The following is a 27,001-nucleotide window of genomic DNA, read 5'->3' as shown; positions in this document are numbered from 1 at the left end:
TCTCGATGGGTGAACGGAGTTCACATGATTGTGTCAGGTGGTCTAACAGTCGGTTAGAATGCCGATTGAACTACAAGCACCAAGTTGGTATTTTAGATGGACATTCCACAATCTACAAAGATGTACTGGCCTGTTATGCTTCTAGACAAGGCGAGATGTCTGACTTGTTCTGCAACATCGTCTGCTTCTGCTAGCCGTGTCAATTTGGTGCGGTTCTTGAACGATTCAATCTGTGGTTTTGAGAATCTTTTGTCAATCGCCAACACCTTTGGTACAACATCTTCGTACAAGGGTTGGTATCATCTCCCAGCCTCCTGTACACTGTAGAGTCATACGTTTGACTATAGATAGATGGGCTTCCCCCATAGCATCGAGGAAGCCCAAGCAACTCATTTTCACCTCATCTTTGACATCTTTGAGTCTTGGGACGAATGAGCAATATACCTTAGTTGGCAATTTCGTTGACGGAGAGCTTACCATTCTGTCATCAACAAGCCGGGACTGACAATATTGCACCTGATGTTGTCCATCGCGCATATGATAGCGAGTTCTTTGACAAGGTGGGTCTGAGCAGCCTTCGTAACAGAATATGGCAGGCTGCTCCCGCTTGGTACCACGCCAGCAACACTAGAGATGCTGATAAAACTGCCGCCGTCGGGTGACTGGGAGAGATATTTTCTGGCAGCATCGAAAAGCCACAGGTGGCATTTGACATTGGCTGTGAAACACTTATCCCAATCGTCGTTTAGTAGCTGCTCGTCCAGGTTGTTGAAGTTGGTCACTCTCGTCCAACCGTAATTCGAAACGATCACGTCCAGCCTGCCCATTTTCTTCACAGTATCATCCACCAATCTCCTTATCTCCTCATGATCTGACGGCGAAGTCCCTGGATGAAAGGCTGGCGGAGAGTGAATCCAGAGCGAAGAAAGCGCTTCTATCCCCGTAACGGTACACAGTGCAAGTAGAACCAGTCGTTTCCAAGACAAACAGCAGCTCGTATGAATACTGTTGACGTTCACAATGCCCAACGTTTGAACAACGGAAGATCGTCATAGAATCTGTGTCTCGAGCGTGGTAAAGACTTTTGCATACAGATCCTTAAAATCACGTCTAGCAGAAGTGTTCTTCATTTGAAAGACCATTCAAACCCGAAACATCACCTCGGTCCAGATATCCGCAGATTCTGCCAGCGGGGTCATTCTTCTTTCGCACCTCCGCCAGCTTCAGAGCATTCTGTGTACTCCAGAACTTTGCTTGCCTCTCCTGGAAATCAGCGTCTCCCAGGTATGCCCCTTCAACCTGACTCGATCCTACGACGCCTCCCATGATGTCCTTGACCCATTTTTGCATCGCATCGTCATCATCTGGGTCTTCCCATAACGCGTATGTGGCCATATAATGGTCTGTTTGCATACTTACAGCCATGTCGTCTCGCAGCGGCCTCCTGCTGCATGGATTCATGGCGTACCAGATCGTAAAGCTCTTCGAATTTGGTATCGTGGTGAATGAAGCCTCAAGAATGGAGACCACATCTGCATCGTTGCTAATGTAAGCATTCTGCACACAATATCTATGTCTCTCCGGGTTGGCAGCTGCTTGGTTGAGGTATTGATCTGCCAGGGAAGTTGGGACACTGGGGGCTTCGACAACGAAGCCTTCCGGTCGGCTCTTGTTTGCTGGCTCTAATGCCTTTTTCGCCTCAAGCTCTGTATGCTTGAAGACGACGAATAGAGCTACAACACAACGAAAACCAATCTCAGGTGGCACCGCTGCAATAGCGACTATTTCCGTGTCTGGGTCGTATTCCGCACCATCTTGAATGAGCCACTGTAGTACCTCCCTGTACTTTTCAATTGGGTATGTGAACGTCGAGGAATACATAGATTTGTATGATTCGCGCACTTTCAAATGGAAACGGACGACGACTCCAGGAAAACCTGATCGGTGCTTAGAGACAAAGTTCGTGGCATGTCGATACCATCAATTCTTACCTGGCCCCGCGCCGCGAGCGGCCCAGAACAGGTCCCGATGGCTCTCGCTGTCCGCTCGGATCAGCTCACCCTCAGCCGTGACAACATCAATAGCAAGGATATGCTCGCATGCCCAGCCCCAGTTCTGTTCATTGTCGAGTTAGTTTGATAGGCAAATTAGAATCCCCAGATAGATGTTGCGAAATAACTGACCTTGCAATTCCATCCCATTCCGCCTTGCAGTAAAAACCCACCAAGACCGACATCGGGGCAATGTCCACCAGGAAACATGAGCCCTTCCTTGAGTAAATAGCTATTCAACATTTTCCCAGTCGTACTTGGCGACACAGCCACTGTTTTATTCTTAGCATCGAGAGACATATGCTTCATCTTTCCCAGATCAACTAGCACAGCATCGTCGCGCACACTCCAAACCGCCCACGAGTGGCCTCCAGAACGAACAGATACACGATAGTTATGTTTCTTGGCCAGTTTGACTGCTTGTATGACATGTTCGATAGTTTCTGCCTCAACCACAGCTACTGGGTAGCGGTCTGGTCGACGATAATTGAAAACTCTGCCAATTCTCGCTTGCTCGTAGGTTGACTTGGCAGAGGTGGCCTTCCACACGATAGGGAGGTCCCGGATGAAATTATCGTTGCTCATTGTCTGAAAAATAGTAGGATAGTTTGACTTGCCTTGATCAGACTCCTGTGTGCCGTTTCGATGCACCATTTCTAGAGGGGTTTTCCAATATTTGAGTAACACTTGTTCCGGCTTCGATGACAGATGAAGGGCGAAAGTTGAGGTCGGGATGTGGCTCTCGGCTCCACTTACAAAGTCACAACTGCAGAAGATGTTTGTAGGGGGGTAAAGCCAATTATCCCCTATCCAATTTATATGCTCTTTGAACTAGACAAATTCTGCCTTCCGAGCAGCTGCAACGTCGGGGACCCCGGTACCCTCCACAACTTTGGCACTGACAATCTCATACACCGGAATTTCTTGCAGGCGCGAAATCACATGGTGTAAGGTTGGAAGCGCCGCCCAGTCTAACGCATTGATGTGGAACGACGCACTAGAGGCCTTGTAAATTGCCCTTGGCACAGGCAGTGGCTTCTCCTCCTTGAACGGCACAAACGTTGCATATTCACTCTCAGCCTCGCCTTTTGTGCTTGATCCAACTTGGGGCATGTATCTATAAGCCAGCATGCCGTCGTCGGCCTCCCCGCTGACTTGTCCAGACGCATTCTCTAACTCCTCTGGAGCAAGTTTCAAACCTTGAAGCTGGAAATTGCCCCAAACGGAGCCTTGCCAACCGGTACTGACCCGATAAGAGTCAGAGCCACGAAAGATATCGATCGAAGAATACAACTTGGGCATGCCGAGCTCCTCGCGGCCCGACACAATCGGGTCGGTCAAGGACTCAAACAGAATTGGCAGGTATGTTCCGTTGAGGAGCCCACCATCATCCTTGTGATATTCGACTCCATGAATGTAAAGTCCGATGTGACTATATCCCGTACCTCCGAGCCACTCCATCTTATCCAAGGTTGTGCAGTTGAAGGAGCAGTACGCAATGGATCCGGGGCTTTTGAATCTGAACTTTTGTGTGCCAGGTGGGAAGAGGTTTTGTAAGATTGTCCTCGACGTCTTGAACTTTATAGAGGCTGTGACAAATGTCGACTCGGTCGCTTCTCGAGCTCGGCCAGAGTGTGATTGTCGTGGTCCCGGCATTGGGCCGAAAGCGACGGGCATCCTCCAGTAGATCTTGGGCACCAAAGACCACTTCCACTCCCTCAACTTTTGGGCACTGTAGTCGATTTCGTCATGTCCAAAGTTATAGTTGGTGTATTCAATTACTATGCTTGTGTTAGTGGTTAATTCACGGATCATGTTGAAGAAACTGACTGTCAAGTTTCGACGCCTTCGAATCAAGATCAGCACCAGCTAGCCGAGAGTACTGCTGAATTTTATTGGCCCTTTCGTACCGGCATTGTTCATACAACTTAAGCCGTGCGGGTACCTCTTCTGCCAATATGCCTTTTTCAAGGATCGTAGCCAAGGAGACGGCATCTTCTATTGCACAGGCAGCCCCCTGACCTTGGTGAGGAAGGAAAGGATGCGCAGCGTCCCCCAAAAGGGCAAGTCGGCTGTTGATCCACGTTGGTAGGACTGGCATATCCAGCAGCTTCCATACGTGAACACTGCTGGAATCTGCCTTTTCCAGCACAGCTTTGCATCCAGGGTCAAACTTATCGTAAACTCTCAATAAGGTTGCAACATCGGATGGGGTGTGCCAGTTTTCATTTGCGTAGGACTCCGAGTCCGGATGAATGCAGACAAAATTCATCAGGCAATCATTTGAAGTGGGATACATGACCACACGACGATCGGTGTCGAACCAGATGATCAATTCTCCTTGATTCTCAACATACTTTTTGGTCTGAGGATCCTCTAACAGAGTGCTGCGCTTGATCAGGAACCGAAAGGCACTCTTACCAGAACCATGAACGCTGACATTCCCCCCGGGGATCTTCGAGCGCGCAACGGACCTGACCCCGTCAGCACCAACGACGATGTCTCCTCTGACAACAGCGCCTGTGGTGAGAGTTATGGTTGCTTGTTCGGGATCCACATCTGCAACGCCATGGTCGAGATTGAGTTCCACAGGGACGCCTTCACCGGTAGAGCGTGTCGCTTCGGTCTTCAGCGCCTCATGAAGTCCAACACGATGGGCCAGTCGCCAATCCTGACAGGTTAGAATTTCTTCACCTGCAGTCTGAGCAAACGTACATGCTGCCAAAGTTTGTTTGCTTCCCTCAAATCGACAGATTTTATGAGATCGCCGGTCAGGTCGTACTCTGTGTACTACATTCAAGTCAGATATGACGCAAAACATTCGAGTCGCTAGGCATCTTGACTTTCAACATTAGATTGGCGCCAATCTCATCAACGTTGATACCAAGCCTTTTGAGGACTCCATTCGCATTTGGCGCAATATGAACTGCTGCACCAGTCTCTTTGCTGAACTTGCTAGACTCGAACACCTTTCGCTATTTTAGCCTTCGCTCGAGAATGGGAACGTCTATCACAAACCCTAACTGTGTGTCCTTGTCGCCGCAGCCCGATAGCACATGCGAGACCTCCAATGCCAGCGCCGATGATTAGTACATTCAGCCCAGCCGGGGCGGACTCAGAGACACCATTCAGAGCCATGTTCGCAGTATCGCTTGCCTCTGCCTCCCAAAGCTGGGAGTGGTGCATAATTATATGCCGTTCTTCCAGGCGTTGAGCTCAAATTGTTCCTCGGTAAGTGTGTGGTGCCATGTCGGACCCAGAGTCTCCTCACAAGTCGGGTGGGGAAAAGTTAGTGCGTGTTGTGAGGACTCCAGGTTCCTAGCGCTCAAGCAAAAGTAGTTTCTTCTCGAGCTGGAAGGCCGTTGAACGAGCACGCTTAATGGCATGAGTTGGAGGTCCTAAGTCGATTGTTTGTTCATACTGTGTAGAGACCTCAGCGACTTCTCACGTATGTTCAATCTTTGATTACCTCTACTCTTGGAGGTGAAATTCAGCTTGTTAAGCCGAGCAAAGTTATGTGTCTGGAGCTCTAAGACACAAAGTTGAGGTGATCGGATGTCTTCCTCGAATGATCCTGGACTTTTTGCCTCTTGCAAAGAGCCTCCCTAGCTGCTTCCCTACCAAAGCACTGGATGAGACCACCGGCTCCATCTCCCTTTAGCCACTCTGAAACACTCCCTAACGCATGTTTTTTGGGAATCTAACGCACGAAGGCATGAACTAACCGAGAAACCAATCTGGTGGGATAGAATCTTAAAGGCGGAGAATTGAGACTAGGGGGGATTTTTCGCTATTCAGTACGAGACTCGGATTTGATGATGCGAGATCAAGAATTGCTTGGTGGAGACCGTTTGTCGTGAGTTGTAAGGGAACTTCTCAGGAATTTGGTTTGGGGCAAGGATCTAGAACCACGGGTTGCAAAGTTGGAGCCAGTATTGTAGGCGTTCACGCTTGGCTACGGGTTTCATATACTTACATATCAATCACAGACCGGAATGACGAGACAAAGATGCTACAATACTTTTTGAAACATACATCTACGACATTCAGAGGTCCTTATCCTTGACGTAGGACCCGGTGAATTTAGTCGTATAAAGGAGCCACAGGCGGCTCTCTGTGATAGGCACAAAGCCTGTGCAAACGTGAGAGACTGTCCATGTGATGGCCATGCTATCTTGTGTTGGACAGAGCTCGCGCACCAAGGCCCAGCTCGTACAACTTCCTTATCTACATATCACTATGCGTTCAAGTGAGGGTAATGCAGCACCGATTACCTTTTGGACTGATGAGGAAAAAGTTAAGCATGTCCATATCCTGCGGCCTCATGGAAGCAGCCAGCCTGGCGCCACGACATTCGCGGAAAAACTCCACGGCACCATGACGAAGCTCCATTCTGGCAAGATGAACTCCCAAGCATGTCCGAGAACCGGCCCCAAAAGGGGCATATGCACTCTTGGCTGGGACAAAGTTACCGTTGGCATCGAGGAATCTGCTCGGGTTGAACCTGATAGTTAGAATAGAGAGTCAGTGGAAACCATGCAAGCGGATAATCTAAGGTGGTATAGAGAGGAAAGGAGAACATACTTCTCTGCATTGTGGTAGACATCCTCGTTCCTGTGAAGAGTATAGGCCTGTGAACTCACTGTTGTACCCTCAGGGATGAAATGGCCTCCCAGTTGAAATCCTCCCGGAGGACAGGTTCGGGGAAGGCTTCCAGGTGCAGCGCCATAGAGTCGAAGGGTTTCATCAACGACAGCGTTTAGAAAAGGCAACTCTTGCAGTAAGGAGTCATCAGCATCCGGAGGAAGTTTGGCAACTTCTGTTTCGAGAGTTGACTGCACGTCAGGATGCGATAAGGCAGCCCACACGAGATAAGTCAGAGACACAGCTGTCGTGCCGGATCCAGCGACAATGAACCCGCTGGCCTCAAAAGCTACTTCGGCTTCAGACATTGTGCTACCATCCTTTTCGCTTTCAGCCAGGATCTTGGAGAACACATTCTCTTTGGACAGACTGCGAGACTTCGCGTTGACCACGGCCACATGGCCGTATTGGGAGACCCGATGGTCCGCTCCTATGGCATCCTGGACAGATCGAAGTGGGACAAACTTGACCACGTATCGGAGAAACGGTAGTTCCGAAAAGATGCCTCCCAGTTTAGCAGCCTGCTCGACATCATCAATGTATCTATTCCGCTGTTTCGGGGTCATTAGCTCAATTCTCCCGACGATAATGTGGGGACAGGGCGGTCTCGTGTACTCACCGACTGTTGCTTCAGGATATCCAGAGATTCTCCGAAGGAAAGATGTGAAATAACGTCAGTAGTCATAAAGGTCCACCATTTGAAAACATCGGCTTCGCCAGTCAGGGCATCTCGTCGGATATTGGCAACAGCCAACTTGACCTTCTCAATTACGGCAGGCTCCCAATTTTTGTGCAGCGCCGAGTTCGTCCAGAGAGGAGCAAACAAGCGACGCCTTTCAGCGTGCTCCTTGGGGTCGATCATGGAAAACACATCATGAAAATCACCTTGGCGGAACGACTGGTACCAGGGATCTTTGAGAAACCCACCGCCGATTCGGTGAACATCTTTGAACATTTGTGGGTCAGAGACGTCGATCTCGTTTGGACCAATCTGTACGATCGGCCCATACTTTTTGTGGAGATCATGGATGTAGTGCAGCCTTCTACCACTGAGAACCTGTTTCTTCAGCCAGAGGTGTGTCACCTTAGCGTAGACTGGACCGGGAACATTTCGAAGCGGCGAAAAGAATAGCCTTTTGAGGCACTGTGGTGAGAGATCATGTCAGTGTACTTGTACTATCAAAGATAGTTTGTCTTGAGGAACGGCAGTCTGCAATCCTTACAATCAGAATCCAGCCTAAAACGGCCACAAGAGCAAGACACAGGCCCTTGGAATGTAACACGTCAAGTAGGGAAATCATTGTATTTGCTTCACCACCTTTACATCTGTTTCCTAAAGGTCTAAGTTTGCTGGCAAGGATTGTCAAACCTGCGAGGGAGGCTTAGTACTTGGGCATTGAGAATTCTAATATACCAAACTTCGGGCTTGGTGTGGGGCATTCACCGATCCCGAAGAGGCGTGAGCTGCACCATGTAAGTGTGGAGAAGCCTCGATGGTTCATGCGATGGTCCTCCTGAGGTCTACACGAAGGCGACGCAAAGATCTCTTTGCTTTTCTCCAATCTCTTGGTCGCAGCGTCCCTGGACTTACCTCAGTCCCAAGGCAGCATCGGCAACTGGATCAAGGACGGTCCTCCGAGAAAACCTTGGTTGCTCTAATCGCCTTCAATGAGACCTAGGTTTCGACGCGAGTGATCCTTCTTTCCAATGTACCCAAGGTAGTTGATACATGTCGCCTAAATTAGTAATAGACTCAAGCCCATTTGCCCTTTAGTTATAGTGGACTCGAAAAGAAGTTGAAGTATCCTACTGAGATGATCTAGCCTCCGTGCCTGGTCAAGGATGCCTATCGAGAAGTACATCTTCTCATTTCCTAATGTACTATTAAACTAATCTCTGAGAGGACATTGAAATTTCGCTGGGCGTTGGATTTCCCTATTCTGATCCCGAAAACCAGGCAGATATTCCAGATTTGTTAAGCTAACGAGATCTATTCGCCTGTTTGATGGTCAGAAGCCGGATGCCGTAATTACGACGTCGGAAACGGTTCAATGCTCCCAATTTGACAAATTGGGTTGATCTATTTTCTGCAGGGATTTGACTATCAAACCGTCTACTTGTCTCATGATAGTAAACCCCAACCTCAACAGAATAAAACAGATTCACCATGTTACATCCTGGACACAATAAGTCAAAAAGATGGCATGCGAGGTGCAATTGGGAGTTGCCCAGCAAAACAACCTGATACGCATCCGAAAACAGCCTACCGGCATCGCCGTCGGCATGTGGCGTCTCCCACGCTCTTGACGTTTCCTTCTGAAGCTTTGGAAGAAGATGCCTCCAATATGGCAGCATCTACGGAATTCCAGTTTCGGGACCAAGGCCAAAGGAATGTGGGCCATGCGTCCCCGAAGGAACATACTGGTCCATGGTGCCATCGGTGGTCCGCATTTGGCAAACTTTTGCCTATGGAGGTATTCAATTGATCGTTGAAATTTTCTGGTCGAGGTTCATGTTGATGCCTTTCGCTATGTCTTTCTCGAGAGGGGCGTGATTCTTTTGGACCCAACACTAGGGTGAGATGTTTACTGGACAGCCAAATAATTTCGCAATGGATTTGAGCACGAGCTCCATCGTTCAACTCTTTAAGAGTGGATATCTGTAGCTGCCGAAAGTGGCATTCTTCAGCTGCAGATTTGGCGGCTTTACCCACGGGCCCGCGCAACTTGAGCACCGGGGGAATGGTCCATACATGTCGCCCAGGTGAGCCATGGGGTCCTGGGCAAAATAGACCAGGTTCTTGGAACTCAGACTAGGAATGGAAAAGCGAGAGATGTGTGTCGAGATAGAAGAACACATACCAACCAACCATCATCACATGCTAATTCATGGCGAGTGTCACCCTTGAGTCTACAGTATTCCTTGAGAGCCTGGTCTTCTTCAAGACAAGATACATTAGAAGAGGGCATGGTGAGAGTGCGCGCCATACTCAGCAACAGGGTCAAGCGAGACGAGTCCTTGCCAGTAACCCATGCACCGAATCAGATCCCGGACCCCCAGATTTCGACCCCAAGGTCAATGGGGCAATTCTTCTCCGGGATTGTGGCGCTTCTGCCGAAGTGGGGAGACCACTCATGGGTCATTGGATATTAATACTTGCTGTATCCAATGACCATAGTCAACGATTTCGTCAAAACCTCAGGCAAAGCTGCTCTGGCCCAGAGGTCGAACAGTGTCAAATCAATCAAAGCCACCTCAGGCGGGAAAATGGCAAAACAAACCCAAACTGAAGAAGTAGAGCGAGCATCAGCATGTGAAAACGATAGAGTCGTCCGTGTTCATGCAAAGACGATCATCGCTGTTGTGGTATGAATATCCTATCGCTACATGACCAGGCCACGTGAGGCGGTCATGTCCAAAGATTATAAAGAATCGCTGACTAAAACATAATAGTCTATCAACTTTCTCTACTTTGCACAGCTCGTGGCCGTTGTCGGATCCGGCCTCCTTGCACAAGCAATGACCCAGCTGCTTGGAGGCACTTCGCAGACGGTTTGGTTCAGCTCGATCATCAACATTCTCACACTTGCCTTGAGCCCTCCCGTTACTCAAGCTGCCGATTATTGGGGCCGAAAATGGCTGCTGGTCATTTGCTCCGCTTTTGGATGTGTTGGAGCCATCGTTGTCGCCAGAGCACAGAGTATCGCTGGGCTGATTGCAGGGTTCTGTCTTATTGGTGTCACCTATGGGAGTCAAGCGCTGCTTCACGCCGTTGTCTCTGAAGTGATTCCACGCCGGCAGCGACCGCTTGCCCAGGCTTCGGTGAACATCACAGCTGCTGTCGGTGCCATCATCGGGATCGTCATGGGGGGCTCCCTGGTCCGACATGGGAATCTCGAAAACTACCGGATTTACTGGTATGTCACTGCAGGAGCTTTGGCTGCCACTGCACTGGGAGTGACCGTGGCATACAACCCGCCTAAAAGAGAGCTCGAGAAATCCCTGACACACTATGAAAGGCTGAAGAGACTGGACTGGATTGGCTATGCCCTTTTTGTCCCAGGGTTGATTCTTTTTTGCATCGCTTTGTCTTGGTCCAACAATCCTTATCGCTGGAGGGACGTCGAGATCCTGGCTCCATTCATCGTCGGAATCGTCATGATGACCGCCTTCTTCGTCTATGAATTGCGATTTGAGTCTCAGGGCGTCCTCCACCACCACCTGTTCCAAAACAGCAATTTCGCAATCTCTCTCTGCTGCATCGCCATCGAGGGTCTATTTTTCTTCACCACCAACAGCTACTTCGTGTACCAAACCAGTGTCTTCACCCAGTCAGATCTCTTGATTGCTGGATTGCATTTTGCGGTCTTGTTCGCGACTACCCTTGTCTTCGCATTTTTGGCCGGATCCTACTCGACCCATTTCAAAGCGATCAAGGCTCCTATCATAGTCGGATTCACCGCCTTTCTCATCTTCAACATCCTCATGGCCACCACCACGCTCTCGTCCCCCGCTAATGTTTTCTGGGGCTTCCCCGTGGTTGCAGGGGCAGGCCTGGGAATCATTCTCCCTTTGGTCATGGTCGCGGCTCAACTAAGCACCCCTCCCGAACTCATCTCCCTTGCATCTGGGTTGGTCATAGCAGCGAGAGCCGTCGGCGCTACCATCGGCCTTGCGGTCAACAATGCCATTTTCAACAGCGCAATGACGGAAAACGTTCCTAAGAAAATCGCCGCCGCCGTTCTCCCTTTGGGACTTCCTGAGTCATCGCTCCCAGCTCTCATCGCGGCCACTGTGAGTCACGACGCAGATGCCCTAGACAACATCGATGGCGCAACGCCCAACGTGATTACAGCCGCTGCCCAGGGACTTCTGGACGCCTACGCAATTGCCTTTCGCAATGCATGGATCGCGGGAAGCTGCTTTTGCTTCGCCGCCCTCGTAGGTGCGTTGCCATGAATACATCCCCAAGTTCCTCGTTTCACCCTGTCTTCTGGAGATGCTGACTATTGTTCTTTCTTAGCAAGTTTCTTCTACAATGTCCATCGCAACAAGTTTAGCTTTCACATTGATGCGCCCGTGGAGGAAATCTTGATTGAAACCCAGACAAGACTCGACAGCAAGCAGGCCGCAGCGCAACCAGAAACATCTGTTTCCGCGCCTAGTGAGAAATGCGAAGCTTGAAAATTGTCCCATTTCGACCCTGACAAAGCTGAAGCGGGAACTAGGTGGTCTAATTTTCTGGAGCCTCAGTGTGAAAACAGTAGGAACAAGTCCAATTTACATCTACATCTTCAACTGTAATTCCTCGACCGGTACCAAGACTATGTAACCTCTTTACATCCCGTGAAGCCCTCAAATCCTGACGTATTCTATTTTTCTTCCCCTTTACCATCCTAGAGAAAGTAATCAGCCTATTCCCTGGACTGTCGGTGGTGAGGAAGTCAATATCATGAAATAGCAACCCGTTGTATTTTGAGCGAAGTCGTTTTGTAGGCTGGCACCAATTCCATGCACATCCCAGGTGGAGCAGAAGAATAACCAGTCCTCGGTGTCCGAGTTGGATTCCACATAACTCTCATTGCAGGCGTAATGGGACAAGACGGAAGGGCGATTCTGATGAGATGGTTTCGGAAGCACACCAAAGCTGAGCATTGTGGAGCCGATGTGGGATGCCCGATTGTGTTTTCCCGTTATTAATCAACCAGACAAGTCAGGAGATTCCACTAAAATGTAACCTAGCGATCTTTCTGCACCTCTTCCAACATTGTACGACCGAAGTAAGAAGAAGACGAAGATCATCACAAGTAATGCCTGGAAGCACTCAAATCCTCCCCAATGGCCTACCAAAGGTTCATCGCTTCATCACAGATCATGACGCTAAAGGAAAGGCTGTTTTCCGATCTGGTCCCGCGGCGCTACCCTTCCAAGCCCTCGACAATGGCGCACTGTTTGCCTTGAGCTACGCTACGAACCGCTTCCCAGTCGAGTTCAGCAGTGAGCAGGACATCAAGACCTACCAAGATTACCTGGAAAATTTGCCTGGTATCACAATCCCAGGGGGTACTGTTCTGCGGGTTGTGGATATGCCCCCTGGGTCCCTGTCTCCGCTGCATAGAACAGTCAGCCTCGACTACGGTGTGATGCTAGAAGGCACCGTACAGATAATCCTGGATTCTGGCGAGAGCAGGATCCTCAATCGTGGTGATATCGTGGTTCAACGGGGGACGAGCCACGCATGGAAAGTAATTAGCGAAGGCTGGGCGAGAATGATGTTCGTACTCCAGGAGGCGAAAGCACAGAACATTGGCGGGACTGAGTTGAGTGAGGATTATGGCGAAGGAATGTCGGACGTAAGGCCGTCAAACGTCTTTGCAAGTTGAGAATTCCAGTTGGGCCAACATGGTGAAGCTGCAATCTGGCTAACCGTCGCGGGACATTGAATGTCCGCTTATGGATACATAGGCATGAAAAGAATATGGTGATGAAGTCTCTTTTGTCCATCTGAACTAGAATAGGCGATGATAGCTCAAAAAGAAAGGATGATCGGTGTGATGATCCAACTGGAGCTATCATCTTACCTTCACACGAGGTAGCAAAGGTACAGTATTTTGTGAGCCTGAAAAATCAAGATAGCGTAGATAAGTCTCAGTGTGTTTATCTTTTTGTCGATAGCAGCACGGACTATTTACCCATGGAGGTCTAGCTAGAGCTCAACAGGTAAGGCAATAATGATTCGAAGAGAGTCCGGTGAAAAGTCGAAAATCTACAATTCTGCCTCCTTCCACAAACAAGGACAGCCTCTTCCAGGACTACTATCATATAAATCTTGTCACTAATATCAATATGATCCACCAGCATCTTGACTACAAACTGGCGAGACTATAGTAGGAGGTTTGAGTATAACAAAATGGAGAGACAGCCGCCTTTCAAGTTTGTGCTCCACCCTGAATAGCCTTACTCTGGCTTGTTCTCTGCTTCTGATCATGTGCTACTAGATCTTAAGAATTCACGTTCATGAATAACTGGTAAGGTCGGGTGATGAAAATAGATCAGTATCCAATCCTAAGCCCATCTCATGTCCCCGATCACATTGTGCCTAGGTCGTTACTGCCCTTCACCAGTGCTCGTGGTTAGATACCTCCCTAGGCAGCGCTAGTGTCTATAAGGAGGCGGACACTGCTTATGGTTTAGTTAGACTTAAAGTGCTTAATTCACAAGTGGCCAGTCACTGGGCAGCTCCACAATCACAGGGCGGCAACTGCCCCGTCCCGATTGGGACCACGCGGCCATCTAGAATCCCAAGACTTGGCATCTAGTCACCTCCAACTCGGGAAGTCGTCCTCACGGTTGTTCCATGTTCCATGTTCATGTTCCATCGCCTGTCTCGCTCTGCAAGACCCTATTACCATCTGGCTCCATGCCTATCCCAGTAGACCTGTGTGCCTAGCATCACACCTCTCCTCACGATTGTCGTCTTCCCAACAACGTGTCTATTTCTCTAACAAACCAACCCTCACCGTCTCCGCCCGACCGCCGCTCGCGGAGTAGGCTCAGTCCTACAGACTCCGACTGCATGCCGCAAGATCTGCCACAATGCCTTGCTTCAAGGGCCTCGCCGTGAGCATCCACACTCCTAACGGGCCTCTCCCAGAACACTCGGTTCAGAAGACTTCACGCCTCTCTCGTATCAGTACCTACATCCCCGTTCCTCCAGCTCGTATCCCCTCCGACTCCAAAACGGGCAAGCCCGAACAATCGACCTTTGCCATCTCCATCACTCTCCTGACCCCGGGTCAAGAAGTGCCCTATTCTACCCCTAAAGCCACGCCCGACAATCCAGATCCGAAGCCTAAATATGTTGGAGAGCTCCCCGGCCATCGAGATGAGCCTGCAAAGAGCAATGCCATAATTGGGCCCTACGTTCCCTTGACCACTAGTCCTAACGAGACTATTGCGGCATATATCTACTTCGATGGCCGAGCAAAGGAAGAGGTTGCCACACTTCTACGCAAAGGAGAAGAAACTTGGGTCAATTCCCGTTGGGTTAGTGTCCCTGAGAGGGAGGGAGGTGGTCTGGCAGAAAGAGAATTCCTCTTCCGTGAGGTTGGCCTGGAGCGCTGGCTAAATGGTCTAGACCTAGATGGCAAAGATGCTGCCGCCGTCATCGAGAAGCGCAGACTGAAGCTGGAGAAACGCCGTCGGAAGAGAAAAGAAACCCAAGCAAGCGATGATGAAGCAAACGGTAGCTCAGCACTCTCGCGCCGAAAGATCAAGACTCTAAGATATGATGAAGATGGTCAACTGCGAGAGATCTCGGACGATGACGGCTCCTTAAGCGATTCTGACACTTCGGACGACGACGATCCTATCCCTGAAACCGCTGGACAGATCAAGGTCGCCTTGTTCCGAGTTTTGGCCTCGGGCGAGATCAAACGAGGGGAATATTCACCACAATTCGACGCTCATGACGATGACGAGGAATCGGAAAAGGGCGAGGATACAACAAGCAATGGTAATGGCAAGTCTGGTGCTGATGTCGACCACACCACCAGCTTTGCCAAGCCCAAAACATTGGATCCTAAAACTATCTCGACTCAAACTGTTACTGGCATTGATCCCACAGATAAGCCCTATGCTGTCTTTACCTTCTTGTACCGCGGCGAGCGGCAATTACAAAAAATGGGGATTCTTCGTCCAAAGTCTGATAAGGCGAGTGTTCCTGCCAAACGACGAAGCCTTGGTGTCGATCTTCCCAAGTTAGGCCCTCTGAAAAAAGAGGGCACCACTGGATTCTCCAATTTCCGTGATCGTGAGGCTCGAAAGAGTCGCAAGAATAAGTCAGCAAGTGACGATGAGATGGACAGCGATAGCGATGAGGAGGCTGGCATCATTGGTAAAATGGAGGACATAAATGACGCCGATATCAAACGCGAACCAGGTCTGCTCTCCCCCGATGATGCTGAGCGGACTGGTCAAGTGGCAGAGGGCATCCGTAAAATGAAGGTAAGAGACCCATCGCCGTTGAAATTTCGGCACGGGCTAAGGTATCATCAGCTCAAGAGGCAACATTCGGCCGAGCCGCTCAATAGCAATGGCGTGACTGAAGCACGGAAGAGCTCCAAATCTGGAAGTCCATCTGCGGCGTCGACCCCAAACCTTGGTGACGACCAAGATGCGGTCCCGCAAATCAACCCCGTCTCTGTCCCCGGGGCGGCGGTGGATGTCGCCAAGGAAGAGGAGAGTTTCATGGTTGGCAGTCCCATGAAGAGACAACGTGCATCGGTAGCCGAATTCGACGAAGATGTCAAGAAACGACTGGGAGGTGGCCTGGCAGCTTCTGCAAGTACAATTGGGGAAGTGATTGGGTTGGGCATGCAACCATCATCGCAACCACAGCCGCCTCCGCTCTCCGAGTTGGATACTGCCCCGAATCCTTCTGGGCTTCAGTTTGGAGGCGTTCTGCAAAAGCCATCCACTTCCACCGCTATTGACGACGACGAGGAGCTGTAGTCGCTCCCAAACCCAGTCACCCACTCCTCGGTCCCTAGTCTTTCCAGGACATGAGTGTTGAACTGCCCAGATTCAAAGGCTATTCGCATCGTTTTGCTCGACGCTTTTGGATCGACCGAGTTCATGCAAGGAGGCCCGAGCTTTTTAATTACTTGGTTCAAAGATGCCTGCATCAGGGGAATCGGTTACAGTCGCCAGGATTTGTCTATCACAGCAATTAAGGTCATTTGCGACAGCCGGTGCCTGAACGTGGGGCTGGTTGGAGAAAATAAACAAGAATTGCGTTTATCTATGGTTGCATTCAAGTCAAAGCGAGGGCGCCATTTGTCGGCAAATGAACTGACTTCCTGGACAACTGGCCCTTTCTCCATTTGGGCTCTTGTCCCATTCATTACACAAATTAAGTGGTGGATCAGATTCATATGTGGTCTTAGGAAGAAGCCAGGTGGTTTGGCAATGTCTCAGTCCAATGCCCGGGATGGATAGAGCATGTGTGAAGAACGAACGATGCCATACCTGCGAGGGTTCTAACGAGAGGAAACCATAGAAATGAAAATGCAGTGATGAACACACTTCTAGATGACTGACAAGGCTGCTGGAACGTCTTTCCACGCTCTTTCCTATGCAGTGAGCCATGTATGTAGTCAGTTAGTCGCACCTTCCTATATTTTGTTTATCCTGATCTGGTCAGAGGAAGGAGCAGAATTCCTGCCTCTGATTGGCTGGGAAGGAACGTCCTCCAACCAAAATATCTCTCCGCCATCAATATCCGTTGCCCCTCTTCTCCCACTTCTCTCCTCCGTACAGACTGAGAACCCTTGTCGATCACCTCGTGCATACGCATCATCGGTCCCGTGCCCGGGTATACAAAGGCAAAATCGTGGTGCCTGTGGCCATCAAAAGCACATTCTTGCTTCTCCACGTCATTGGCCACACTCGTCATGGTTCTCGACTTCATCACGTCACTTGGCAAACCTTCAGAGACTCATGAAAAATGACCGGGGACGTGTATGTACTGTTCACAACGTCGACTAACATGGCGAATCGCCCTCTCCTGAACAATATCATCGAAACAATTACTCTCTGAGGCACCTTCTTTCCCCTGTTCTTATTCATACTCGATCATCGCCGCTACTGTACAATATCAAATCGAGACGCCATACTTACTTCCTGCTACCAAGCCAATTGAAGCAACATCGAGCAATCTTCAACTTCCAAATCTTCGGGTCACAGTGAATGGTAGTCGCACGGCACCATGGCTCTCACAAGGTCGATCGACCCCTTGGTGTGGCTCGATTGTGAGGTGAGTCTACATGAATGCACATTTTGCACAAGTTCTTCTCTGTTCAAGTCCGACAAACGAGGCCATCAAGGTCTGTACATGAGAGTCGAAGAAATTTTGCCAGAGGACATCGTTTGTAAGAGTAAAGGACTTTCATCGAAGATAAAGACAACATTCTAAAAGCTGTCTCCCTGGCCAAATGTTCCTCCTGGGGGCCTCGCTATGCGCCAGTCTTGATATCTCATGTTTCACTACTCCACAAGCAACCAAGTACATCCACTAACGCAAAGGGTTCCTTAGATGACCGGCCTTGACCCTCGCACTGATACTATTCTATCAATCTCCGTCCTCCTCACGAATTCGACCCTGGTCCCCATCGAACCGGAGGGGCTCACCTTGTATATTTATCACACCCCAGAGCAACTATCACATATGTCACCCTGGTGCGTGTCCACACACACCTCGTCTGGCCTGACTCGACTTGTTAGCGACCCTAATAGCTCCACGAGCGCCGCAGTTGCATCCCGCGCCATCCTCGACTACATCACTTATCACATACCTGAGCCGCGCACAGCGCTACTTGCAGGCAACTCCATACACGCGGACAAAGCATTTTTGATGATACCACCCTGGAATTGTATTCTTGAACACCTCCATTATCGATTGTTTGACGTGAGTGCCATGAAGGAGATGGTCCGACGATGGGCTTCCGATGAAGTTCTAGCACAGATGCCGCCCAAGAAACTCGCACACCAAGCTCGAGAGGATGTACTGGAGAGTATTGATGAAGCTAGGTTCTATATGCGTTTGCTTTCTGGGCTTGGATCCAGTACGACGGGTGAGAACAGCGCTAACGTCGGGGCCAATGGCAATGAGTTCGACACAGCGAAAACCAAAACGAAGGTAGCTCATGACCAGTCGAACGCCAATAGCCATTCTCAGAATTCTACAGCACCACCCTCTTTAGACTCCCACGGTTCAATCATCCAAGCATCTCCATTATCCCAAAAGTCCGCTACCGTGGTCAAGACGTCACATACAATTCAGGCCTTGAATCAGATGCCCGCACATCAGACCGTCTTGCCAGCAGCATCTTCGACTCGCGCGCCAATTCCCGCACTTTTCACACCTGACGCTCCTCGGCCTGCTCCGCCACCCTACCTACTACCAGATGGAGGAACGACCGGCGACGTGGCTATGGCGGCTTATGGACGGCATGGCGAGATCGAGGCCGAAATTGAGAAGGACAGATTTCGTACCGACGTACCATAGATGTTGCGAGGTCGATACCTGAACATACGTATACGCACACATCTTCGTACTCTGTTAGACATACGTGTAATCAAGTATGAGACAGGAATTCATGGTGTTGGTGATTATTCAATTAAACAGCTTTCTAGCCTACCAGGTTGGAAACTAATGTTGGACACCTAGCGGCTTCGCGGTTCTGAGAAAGGACAGAATCTGCTCATACCGAGATGCGAGGTGGAAATCATATTGAAGTGGAAATTTTTCCATGCTCATGAAGGCCTCGATACCACTGAACAGGATACTTGTAACGTCCCTCGGCAAACCGCCGACGAGATCAGGCCACCTGCGACTCAAGTACCACGAATGAAACCACCAGTGACATGTTCCTCATGATCGATGACTGACCTGGTCGAACCATGCCACTTCGAATCTTGCAGCACTCCCCCCTACCCATGCTTGATAACTCAATGTCATTTGGGCCGCGCCGCATTCTCGAGTCACTCTCGACTCAGGACGGTCAGAAACGTGACATGGGACTTCCAATGTCCCCTACGCTATTCCTTGATCCCACTTGATTGGCCGCATCTTCCACAAATCGAACCGCTTGTCCTCGTGAGGGATCCACAACAACGTCAAAAGAGCCGCCTCCGTTCTGCGTGTTTCCTTCGGTGTCACAGTAGAGCAGCATATCTTCCATTGATACAGGTACCTCGTTCGGGTCTTTGAGCAGGTTCGCATTCAGTTGCCGCAACACACTTTGGACCGGATGGAATCCTGACGAGGGTGCTCCTGGAGCCGAGGACAGCTGTCGGCAAGCCTGCACAAGGTTGAGCCGCAATAAGATAGGTCGAGGCAGGTGAGGTCTGGGTAGGGCTTGTGGGGCACCACCAATAGCTCCGAACGGAGGTTGCGACCACGTAGCACCGGGTCGCTGGTTTGGTGGAGGTCCCCAGTTCGCTGTATTCGGTGGCATTCCTGGCGTAAACCCAGCCCAACCGGGACTTCCTAGACTGCCAAATGCATCCTGCTTGTGGTCTGAAAAGCTGGCAAACGGGAGCCTTGAAGAGCCCGGCGGGCCGAGAGGTGGCTGTCCCATTCGAGGCTCGAGACCATTTCCTAAGAACGAATCGTCCGAATCATCCAACAAGGCTTTGCTACCAAGTTGGGTGGTCAGTTGGTCCACCTCTGCGTCGGCCGATGGTCTGTGCAGCTTCTGCTTGTCGGGCGTCGTACTCGATGGTCGGGCGATGGGACCTGGTCGGGCGATTGGAGCTGGCTGAGACGAAGCGTCGCCAGAAGGCTGTCGAGAATGTGAGGCAGGTTGCGAGACGTTAGGTGGAGTAGGCATAGGCCCCTGATTAGGTTGTGGTACAAAGGGTACTTGATGTCCGGGGAACGGGCGTGGAAATCCCGGAGGATACTGCATCCCATTTGGAGCAAATCTCTGGTGATTTGGCATTGGGGGCCCCTGGTACATGGGCATGGGGGGCATCATATTTGGTAACCCATTGCCGCCCATTGGTGGCCCACTGACACCCAATCCAGGCAGGCCATTCATGGAGTTGAAAGGAAACTGCTGACCACGGCCCTGGTTATTGAGGGGAGACCGTGGAGCGGAAGGCTGTGGGTGATGCAGTACGAGTGGATGGCTATGAGTCTTGAGCGGCTGCGGAGGCCCAGGGGTCTGTGGCATGGCGACGGTCGCTGGTGAGGCTGAACTGGCAGGAGTTTCTGTATTTGCTTTTTGAGACCTAGGAGACGATCCGTGAGATTGCTGCGCTGGCTGTGAGGTCTGTCGGTTCCGTGCTGCTGGAGTGATGGTCTTTGGGGGCACAATGGGAGTCGCAACCTGCGATAAAGGTGACTGCGTGCTGGAAGATTTAGGCTGTGGGATGAGACCCGGCGGCAAGGCCACAGGCTGATTTCTCGGAGGGGGCTGATGACTGGAGGGATGTCTGGAATCCTTGTCGTTCTTTTGATTCGACTCCCTCTCCTTGCGAAGCTGGTTCTCCTTTGCCTTCTTATCCTTTTCTTCCTTGGCTTTCCGTTCACGAGCCTCCTTTTCCTTTTGCTCTCGAAGCTCACGTTCCTTCTTCTTAGCTTCATCACGTTTTAAGCGTTCACGTTCCTTAGCCTCGCGCTGTTTTCTCTCCGCTTCGGCTTGGCGTTCACGCTGCTCCTGTTGTCGACGCTGTTTTTCGGCCTCCTTGCGAAGACGGTCTTCTTCAGCGGCCTTCTTCTCGGCTTCGCGCTTTTTACGTTGTTCCTCTTTGCGTTGGCGCTGCTCTTGCAACTTTTTCTCTTCAGCATCTCGAAGTGCTTGTTCTTGAGCAGCTCTCTCAGCGTCCTTTTTGGATTTTTCTTCTTCCTTTGCCAGTTTCTGCAGGCGCTTCTTCTCCTTGCGCTTGGCAGCTTCTCGGGCTTTCTTGTCTTGGCGCTGTGAATCGAGGCGGCTTTCTTCATCGAGCTCCTCGAGCAACTTTCGCTGACGTTCTGCGGCTACTTTTTCTCGATAAGCAGTCAAGACACGTTGCTCGAACATACGAGCGGCAAAGATTTGAAACATTCGACGGCCTTCTTCCATGCGCTGTTCTTCGGTCATGGAGTCCTAAAAAAGTGAGCGGGAGGATAAGATGGAAAGTGGGTGAGGAGCATACCATTTCATCGCCTTCGAAGTCGTCCTCTTGGCTATCATAATCTTCTTCGTCCTCTTCGTCATCAAAATCATCGTCGTCGTCTAACGGAGGATGATTGTGACCTTGATGATCATGATGAGTGAAAGCCTGCGAATGATAACGAAGATGATCCTCACGTTGCATACGCCGCTCGGCCAGCTGTTCCATCATGTCGATAAAATGTTTACCGTCATTCTTGAGCAAATCGTCGGCCACAGTAAGGATGCCATCTGGACCGAGAATTAGTGTTATTAGAGGAAGGCGTTGAGAGTAGTGGGGGTCGAACCTTTGACAGTAAGGCTGTTGCCAAACTGGAAAAAATCAGGTGGGCCGGGGGGAAGGCCATGATGAAAGTCGGCGTCGTCTTCACTATATGGTTCGTCGTCGTCATCATCATAGTCGTCGTCCTCATCGTCCAGGTCATCTTCGTCCTGTTCGATTTCGTGAACACGGCCTCTAGAAGGATATGTACCAGCCATGGGCTGGGAAATACGGCTGAAAGCTGGTCTCGGGGGAGCCATAAGCTGCGGGGCCTGGGAGATATCGCCATTGTGGTTGGCAAACTGTTCGAGTTCTTCGTAGTAGGCGTCGTAGAGAACTTCGAGTTCCTCTTCGATGGCGGTACGCTTCCGTCCACAGACAGAACAGGAACAAGAATGCTTCTGCTGTTCTTTCATTTTCCGCAAGACGGCCTCCTTCTCGACCTTTACTAGAGACCGGCGTTCATCCTCGCCAAGCTCCAACCAGAATTGTTTGATATTTTCTCTTTCGGCCTGAGTGGAGGTGTTCCAAATCTGATCGCTGGATAGTTTGTGTGAGGCGCGGATGGCGGCATTGGAGAGGGGAGGAATCTGAGGTTTGGGAAGAGCAGTGGAGGATCTAGAGGTGGGAGTCGACTTGGATTTCTTGCGCTTTGTGGTGTTGAGCCAGGAACTGTCGGGCAGGCCATGACTGTTTTGGGCGTAATTAGGGTCGTCGTCGCCAGAGAAGAAGGCGTCTTCGGGGCTGGCAGGGTCTACTAGATCAGTATCCTCTGTGAAATAGCCCTTGGCCGGAGGGCGACCTTGTTTTGGAGGGGTTAGGGAGCCATTGGCAGTGGCAGGGTTGGTAGTGGGAGCAGGCGGAGGGTTTTGATGTTGGACGGGGTGCGAAGAACTCTGTTGCCGCTTTGCCGCCTCTTTGGCCCTTCGCTTTGCCTTTTTTCGATTGACGGCTGTCGAGGGTTGTGCAACTTCGCCAGCAGATTCGGTGGTGTCGCCGGTCAAGGGATCAGGTTTGGTATTGGAAGGCATGATGTGGTGAAGAAGCGAAGAAGGACTATGGCATGATGCAGACGTTGAGACTGTAAGGAACGTCAGAGAGGCAAGTAATGGATTGAGCGATGGCGATGGCGGAGCGTGATAGTAGGAGGTGGTGGATGTGTTGGTAGTGGTAGTTGGTGAGAGAGCGGAGTTGTTGAAGAAGGAACCTTGAAGCCAGACTGAGTTGAACTCCGACGTCGTGGTGGATGATTCTGACTTGGAGTCAGTGTGGAAGGTGCGGGTGCGGGTGTAGGTGCGGGTGTAGGTGCGGGTGTAGGTGCAGGCAGGTGCAGGTTGCAGGTTGCAGGTTGCAGAGGCAGAGGCAAGTGCAGTGCGGTACTAAGTGAAGTGACCAACGACAATAACGGGTAAGTGCAGTACTTCGTAGTACCAAGTAGTGGCAAGGGCAGGCACAGGCACGCACTTGCAGTCACAGCACAGTCTTTACCTGCCTCGTCCTGTTTCGTGGGGCAGGCGAGGCGCAAAGACGCAGATTTCAGCAAGAGCGGCAAAGGCTGCCCTTGCCCTTGTTCTTGCCCGTTGGGCTTCTGGCTGTTGGGTTGGGTGTGGATTGCCTACGGAGTACTATAGGGACACCAAGTGCCTCCATTGTAATCCAACGTCCTTGGGCCCAAAGGCTGCCGTAGATGGCCCGGGCACCCTCCCAAACTGATGGTCTAATGCTGCTACAGTACACGTGCCATACTGCATGCTACGGAGTACTTAAACTAAACAAGCGACCTATAAGTAGAACTAAAACAAGAAGCACTGTGGGCATGATTCAAGTACTCGTAGCTACTTTGCGCATAGTACCTCCTCAACTGACTAATAGTAATAATTCAACACCTACCGTAATCGATAAAGGTACCCAGAGTGGTTCGGTACAAGATCTCTAGGTGCCCTTTGGTGCCTTGGTTGGCTGTTCCGCCGCCCCTCGGCCCTATCTTCGCCCAAATTTAGGTACTTACCAAGGTGCGTCAACTTTCATGGTCCCTCACTCCCTCCACGCTCCACCAGCAGTACCAAGCACCACCAAGATCCCTTACCACGTACAACTCCTCGTCATCCCCAGACCTTCTACTTGCCTCTCAACGCTACTCTCCCGCTTCTCCCTCGTACCAAATCTCATCTACATTAACAACCATCTTACCTATTCATCATTGCCGTCATTCCTCACAATCAATCCTAATTTCAGTGCAGACATACAGACACTCCTTTGCGTTATTCCCTATCTACGCACCACCATATCCAGCTGCGCCTCCTCCATCTCCTCCCAACACACCCCATTTCTGAGACTGACAACATCTTGGACCCCACGATCCCTTAAATCAATTCTTCGACTAGTTTCACCTGTGCACTTGCCACCGATCTGTTGTCCCTCCGACTTTGTCCTCGACCTCCAACCCAACCTTCTTGCGACCCTCCTCTCAGCTTCATAACCATTGCCGCCGCCATCCAGCCACAAAGTCCAATCTCCATCCCCCGATAACACAAAGCCACTGTTCTGTCCACGGTTACACAACTAGCGAGGAACCCTTTGCGAGTCGCTCATCCTCCCTCTCTGTCTCTCTCTCCCCTCCCTTTCTCTCCCTCCACGGCGGCGTTTCATCCCCAGCCTTGAGAATCCATTGATCATATCCTTCTCATCTCAACCCGTCCAACCTGTCGGCCGTGTCCCTTAGCGAGCGTCACTCGGCGATACCTGAACCGAGTTGACTACGTTTGCCCCACAATGGCCGACAATCAGGCACAACAAAATGTTATGAGAAGGTAAACCCTCCCTCCACTGCCTCGAAATCATTCGTCACCAAATCTCACCACCTCGCAGGAAACTAGTCATCATTGGGGACGGCGCATGCGGCAAAACCTCCCTGTTGTCCGTCTTCACCTTGGGTTATTTCCCTACCCATTATGTCCCCACCGTTTTTGAGAACTACGTTACAGATTGTCGAGTCGATGGAAGATCTGTCCAACTAGCTCTATGGGATACCGCTGGTCAAGAAGACTACGAAAGATTAAGGCCGTTGGCCTATGCAAAATCACACGTTATCCTGATCGGCTTCAGTGTCGACACGCCTGACAGTTTGGAGAATGTTCGACATAAATGGATCGAGGAAGCTCGAGAAAGGTGCCCCGAAGTGCCCGTTATCCTGGTCGGCCTCAAAAAAGACCTCAGAGAAGATCCCGTCGCTATCGAGGAAATGCGGAAACGAAGCCAGAAATTCGTCACACCCCGAGAAGGTCAGGAGATGGCACAGGCTTGTGGAGCCCGAAAGTATCTCGAATGCTCAAGCTTGACAGGCGAAGGCGTCGATGATGTCTTCGAGGCCGCCACTAGAGCTGCTTTGCTCAACTTCACCGACAAACAAGGTGGTGGCGGCTGCTGCGTCATTCTATGATTTCCAACCTCCACCCCCCTTACGACCATTCTTTAGCGCCAGTAGAGACAAGGATCAATCCTTTTTCTCCGCAGTGGAGGTAATCTGCAAGCAACGACTCTTTCCAGCACGGTGCCTTTCAATCACCAAAGGAAGAGAAAAAAAAGGATATTTCTTGCACGTTGGGTCACCATGCCAGCATTTCTCGTGGAGTCTTGCAATTGGGATTAAAAGCGCACACCCAGTACACCAGGCTGATTGGGTTCTCGTACCACAGGCCTTGAATACGCCTTGGACGGGCCCACCTCTGCTTCGCTACCTTTTGATGTTTCCGACATTTAGCGATGACAATGGATAAATCTGCCACTTTTGTCTTTTGAAAGTCTGTGCATGGACATAGCACCTTCAGCCAGTCTTTGACCACTTGAGTTATTGCGACCGTTTTGGGCCGAACCAAGGAATGAAACGATCAGAATATAAGCGATTATTCGAATACGCGACAATCATGAACCAAGAAAACAAGCTTGTATCCTGTTCATAATATGATATATTGTGAGCTGAATCGCTTTTCTCTCCCAAGTACACATCAAAGAGAGAACAGGAGCATATAATGTGAATGATTTCTACCTAAGCAGCCACTTGTAATCCATTCCATGCTATCTCACTGACGAGTTCTTGGTCTGGAGAATAGACCATGATTTTCAGACCACCAAAAAGCACCATATGATAATGTACAGCTCAACAAGTCGGTCTTTATACCTCCTGACATGCCAGATCAGCCCCACCGCGTGACCCTCGGATCTGATATAATTAGATCAAATCAAATCAAATCAATGTCTCTTCCACTCGGAATCCCAAACTCTGGCAAGTTTTCCCGCAGCAGCCTGCTTTCCACCTGCCTGACTGCCCTCACCAAGACCACCCGTACTACCAATCCACTCCACCAAGCCCCTTGCATATTCGATCGGCACACCGGCGCCACGCTCAGGGATACCCCAAATGCCAGTCTTCATCTGAGCCATGCGGAACAGACGGCCCGCATCACCAGCATTGACGCGCAATTCCTCGTTCGCCGCCGCCATGGCGTTATATTGTCGTTCCATCTCCAAGGCTCGCTCCTTCTTCATCTTGGCGTTGAACAGGTTCCATGCCCGGTGAATCGTCCAGTGTCGCAGATATCGTGTCCGTGAGAATCGCAGCGGTCGTGGGGTGTAGAATGTAGGGTGGTTAAGGAAATATCGGATTAGAGCTACGAGTAGGGGAAGATTTGTTAGTGGTGAGGAAAAGAGAGACAGAGAAGATGAAGGTGATCATTGCCGTCATCATCGAGATTCACACGCCACAACATTACACTGGGAAGAAAGGAACAAAACTCACTAATTCTTCGATCTGGCTTCATGCCCCTTCCCTTCTTTCCCTTCGCGGCGCGAGATGTACTCGAGGAAAATGGTGATGATTGCTGTTGCTGCGGAGCGAAGGGATGAGATTGTTGCGAGGTCACCATGGCTTTGGTCGTGTTTCTCGACAGGAGACTTGTCGAATATTGTCGAAGAGGAATTTGGAATGCGTGGGCCAGCGCCGAGCGCAGAGATGGTGTTGTGATATGCATGTTCAGTTCAGAACCCCCCTGCGGTTGGTGGTTTTTTTGGGGAGCTTTGTTGTTGGTAAGGAGGGTGATGTGCTGGAGATACCGGTGTGAGAAGGGTCAAAGACTGCCACCACTCTACTCCGATAGATGGAGTAAGTATCCCTGGGCGATATGGCTGGGTGGTGGGAGTTTGTTTGGTGGTATTCTCGTCATGAAGCATAGAAGCTCATTCGGTTGTCTATGAAACTTTTCCAGCAAGCATGGGGTCTTGGCATGTATGTTACCTTTGCACACTCCGCGAAGCTGAAATTAGAGTTC

The 27,001-nt window shown here is 50.5% G+C and overlaps 7 protein-coding genes across 8 annotated transcripts; 3 read left to right on the top strand and 4 right to left on the bottom strand.

Moving 5' to 3' along the window:
- Window positions 1-1,110: 1,110 nt before the first annotated feature.
- Window positions 1,111-2,705, bottom strand: PV10_02582 (uncharacterized protein; the record flags this gene model as incomplete). The annotated part of the gene is made up of 3 exons (XM_016366914.1): window positions 1,111-1,937; window positions 1,992-2,115; window positions 2,184-2,705. The coding sequence occupies 3 exons, from the start codon at window positions 2,703-2,705 to the stop codon at window positions 1,111-1,113; spliced, it is 1,473 nt and encodes a 490-aa protein (XP_016226432.1).
- Window positions 2,706-6,097: 3,392 nt separating this feature from the next.
- On the bottom strand, window positions 6,098-7,996 carry PV10_02581 (uncharacterized protein; the record flags this gene model as incomplete). The annotated part of the gene is made up of 5 exons (XM_016366913.1): window positions 6,098-6,183; window positions 6,326-6,555; window positions 6,636-7,246; window positions 7,315-7,839; window positions 7,919-7,996. The coding sequence occupies 5 exons, from the start codon at window positions 7,994-7,996 to the stop codon at window positions 6,098-6,100; spliced, it is 1,530 nt and encodes a 509-aa protein (XP_016226431.1).
- A 6,078-nt stretch (window positions 7,997-14,074) lies between these two features.
- PV10_02580 (uncharacterized protein) lies at window positions 14,075-16,864 on the top strand. The gene is made up of 2 exons (XM_016366912.1): window positions 14,075-15,701; window positions 15,753-16,864. The coding sequence occupies exons 1-2, from the start codon at window positions 14,292-14,294 to the stop codon at window positions 16,206-16,208; spliced, it is 1,866 nt and encodes a 621-aa protein (XP_016226430.1). The 5' UTR covers window positions 14,075-14,291; the 3' UTR covers window positions 16,209-16,864.
- A 281-nt stretch (window positions 16,865-17,145) lies between these two features.
- On the top strand, window positions 17,146-18,918 carry PV10_02579 (uncharacterized protein). The gene is made up of 2 exons (XM_016366911.1): window positions 17,146-17,511; window positions 17,791-18,918. The coding sequence occupies exons 1-2, from the start codon at window positions 17,464-17,466 to the stop codon at window positions 18,760-18,762; spliced, it is 1,020 nt and encodes a 339-aa protein (XP_016226429.1). The 5' UTR covers window positions 17,146-17,463; the 3' UTR covers window positions 18,763-18,918.
- On the bottom strand, window positions 18,882-22,907 carry PV10_02578 (uncharacterized protein). Its single transcript, XM_016366910.1, has 3 exons — window positions 21,703-22,907; window positions 21,399-21,646; window positions 18,882-21,349 (listed from the first exon to the last, which is right to left on the bottom strand). Exons 1-3 carry the CDS (start codon window positions 22,706-22,708, stop codon window positions 19,259-19,261), a joined length of 3,345 nt encoding a protein of 1,114 aa, XP_016226428.1. The 5' UTR covers window positions 22,709-22,907; the 3' UTR covers window positions 18,882-19,258.
- Window positions 22,908-23,667: 760 nt separating this feature from the next.
- On the top strand, window positions 23,668-25,815 carry PV10_02577. Of its 2 annotated transcripts, XM_016366909.1 has the most exons (3): window positions 23,668-23,689; window positions 23,918-24,487; window positions 24,546-25,815. In XM_016366909.1, exons 2-3 carry the CDS (start codon window positions 24,450-24,452, stop codon window positions 25,114-25,116), a joined length of 609 nt encoding a protein of 202 aa, XP_016226427.1. In that variant the 5' UTR covers window positions 23,668-23,689; window positions 23,918-24,449; the 3' UTR covers window positions 25,117-25,815. The 2 variants fall into 2 exon arrangements, with proteins under 2 accessions (XP_016226427.1, XP_016226426.1); XM_016366908.1 differs by lacking the exon at window positions 23,668-23,689 and having other exon boundaries at window positions 23,777-24,487.
- PV10_02576 (uncharacterized protein) lies at window positions 25,629-26,883 on the bottom strand. Its single transcript, XM_016366907.1, has 2 exons — window positions 26,473-26,883; window positions 25,629-26,344 (listed from the first exon to the last, which is right to left on the bottom strand). The coding sequence occupies exons 1-2, from the start codon at window positions 26,702-26,704 to the stop codon at window positions 25,926-25,928; spliced, it is 651 nt and encodes a 216-aa protein (XP_016226425.1). The 5' UTR covers window positions 26,705-26,883; the 3' UTR covers window positions 25,629-25,925.
- Between the last annotated feature and the right edge of the window lie 118 nt (window positions 26,884-27,001).

This window comes from Exophiala mesophila (assembly GCF_000836275.1).
Source record: "Exophiala mesophila strain CBS 40295 unplaced genomic scaffold supercont1.2, whole genome shotgun sequence".
NCBI lineage: Eukaryota > Fungi > Ascomycota > Eurotiomycetes > Chaetothyriales > Herpotrichiellaceae > Exophiala > Exophiala mesophila.
This window is presented reverse-complemented; position numbering and strand designations above follow the sequence as displayed.

Excerpts from the sequence above, each read along its gene's own strand:
- PV10_02577 (XM_016366909.1), top strand. The coding sequence starts at position 24,450 with ATGGCCGACAATCAGGCACAACAAAATGTTATGAGAAG. Across the intron at positions 24,488-24,545 it reads CAACAAAATGTTATGAGAAG|GAAACTAGTCATCATTGGGG; the intron begins GTAAACCCTCCC and ends ACCACCTCGCAG.
- PV10_02580 (XM_016366912.1), top strand. The coding sequence starts at position 14,292 with ATGCCTTGCTTCAAGGGCCTCGCCGTGAGCATCCACACTCCTAACGGG. Across the intron at positions 15,702-15,752 it reads AGGGCATCCGTAAAATGAAG|CTCAAGAGGCAACATTCGGC; the intron begins GTAAGAGACCCA and ends AGGTATCATCAG.
- PV10_02578 (XM_016366910.1), bottom strand. The coding sequence starts at position 22,708 with ATGCCTTCCAATACCAAACCTGATCCCTTGACCGGCGACACCACCGAA. Across the intron at positions 21,647-21,702 it reads CAACAGCCTTACTGTCAAAG|ATGGCATCCTTACTGTGGCC; the intron begins GTTCGACCCCCA and ends TTCTCGGTCCAG. Across the intron at positions 21,350-21,398 it reads ACTTCGAAGGCGATGAAATG|GACTCCATGACCGAAGAACA; the intron begins GTATGCTCCTCA and ends TCACTTTTTTAG.
- PV10_02579 (XM_016366911.1), top strand. The coding sequence starts at position 17,464 with ATGGCTCTCACAAGGTCGATCGACCCCTTGGTGTGGCTCGATTGTGAG. Across the intron at positions 17,512-17,790 it reads TGGTGTGGCTCGATTGTGAG|ATGACCGGCCTTGACCCTCG; the intron begins GTGAGTCTACAT and ends AGGGTTCCTTAG.
- PV10_02576 (XM_016366907.1), bottom strand. The coding sequence starts at position 26,704 with ATGCATATCACAACACCATCTCTGCGCTCGGCGCTGGCCCACGCATTC. Across the intron at positions 26,345-26,472 it reads GAAGCCAGATCGAAGAATTA|CTCTAATCCGATATTTCCTT; the intron begins GTGAGTTTTGTT and ends CCCTACTCGTAG.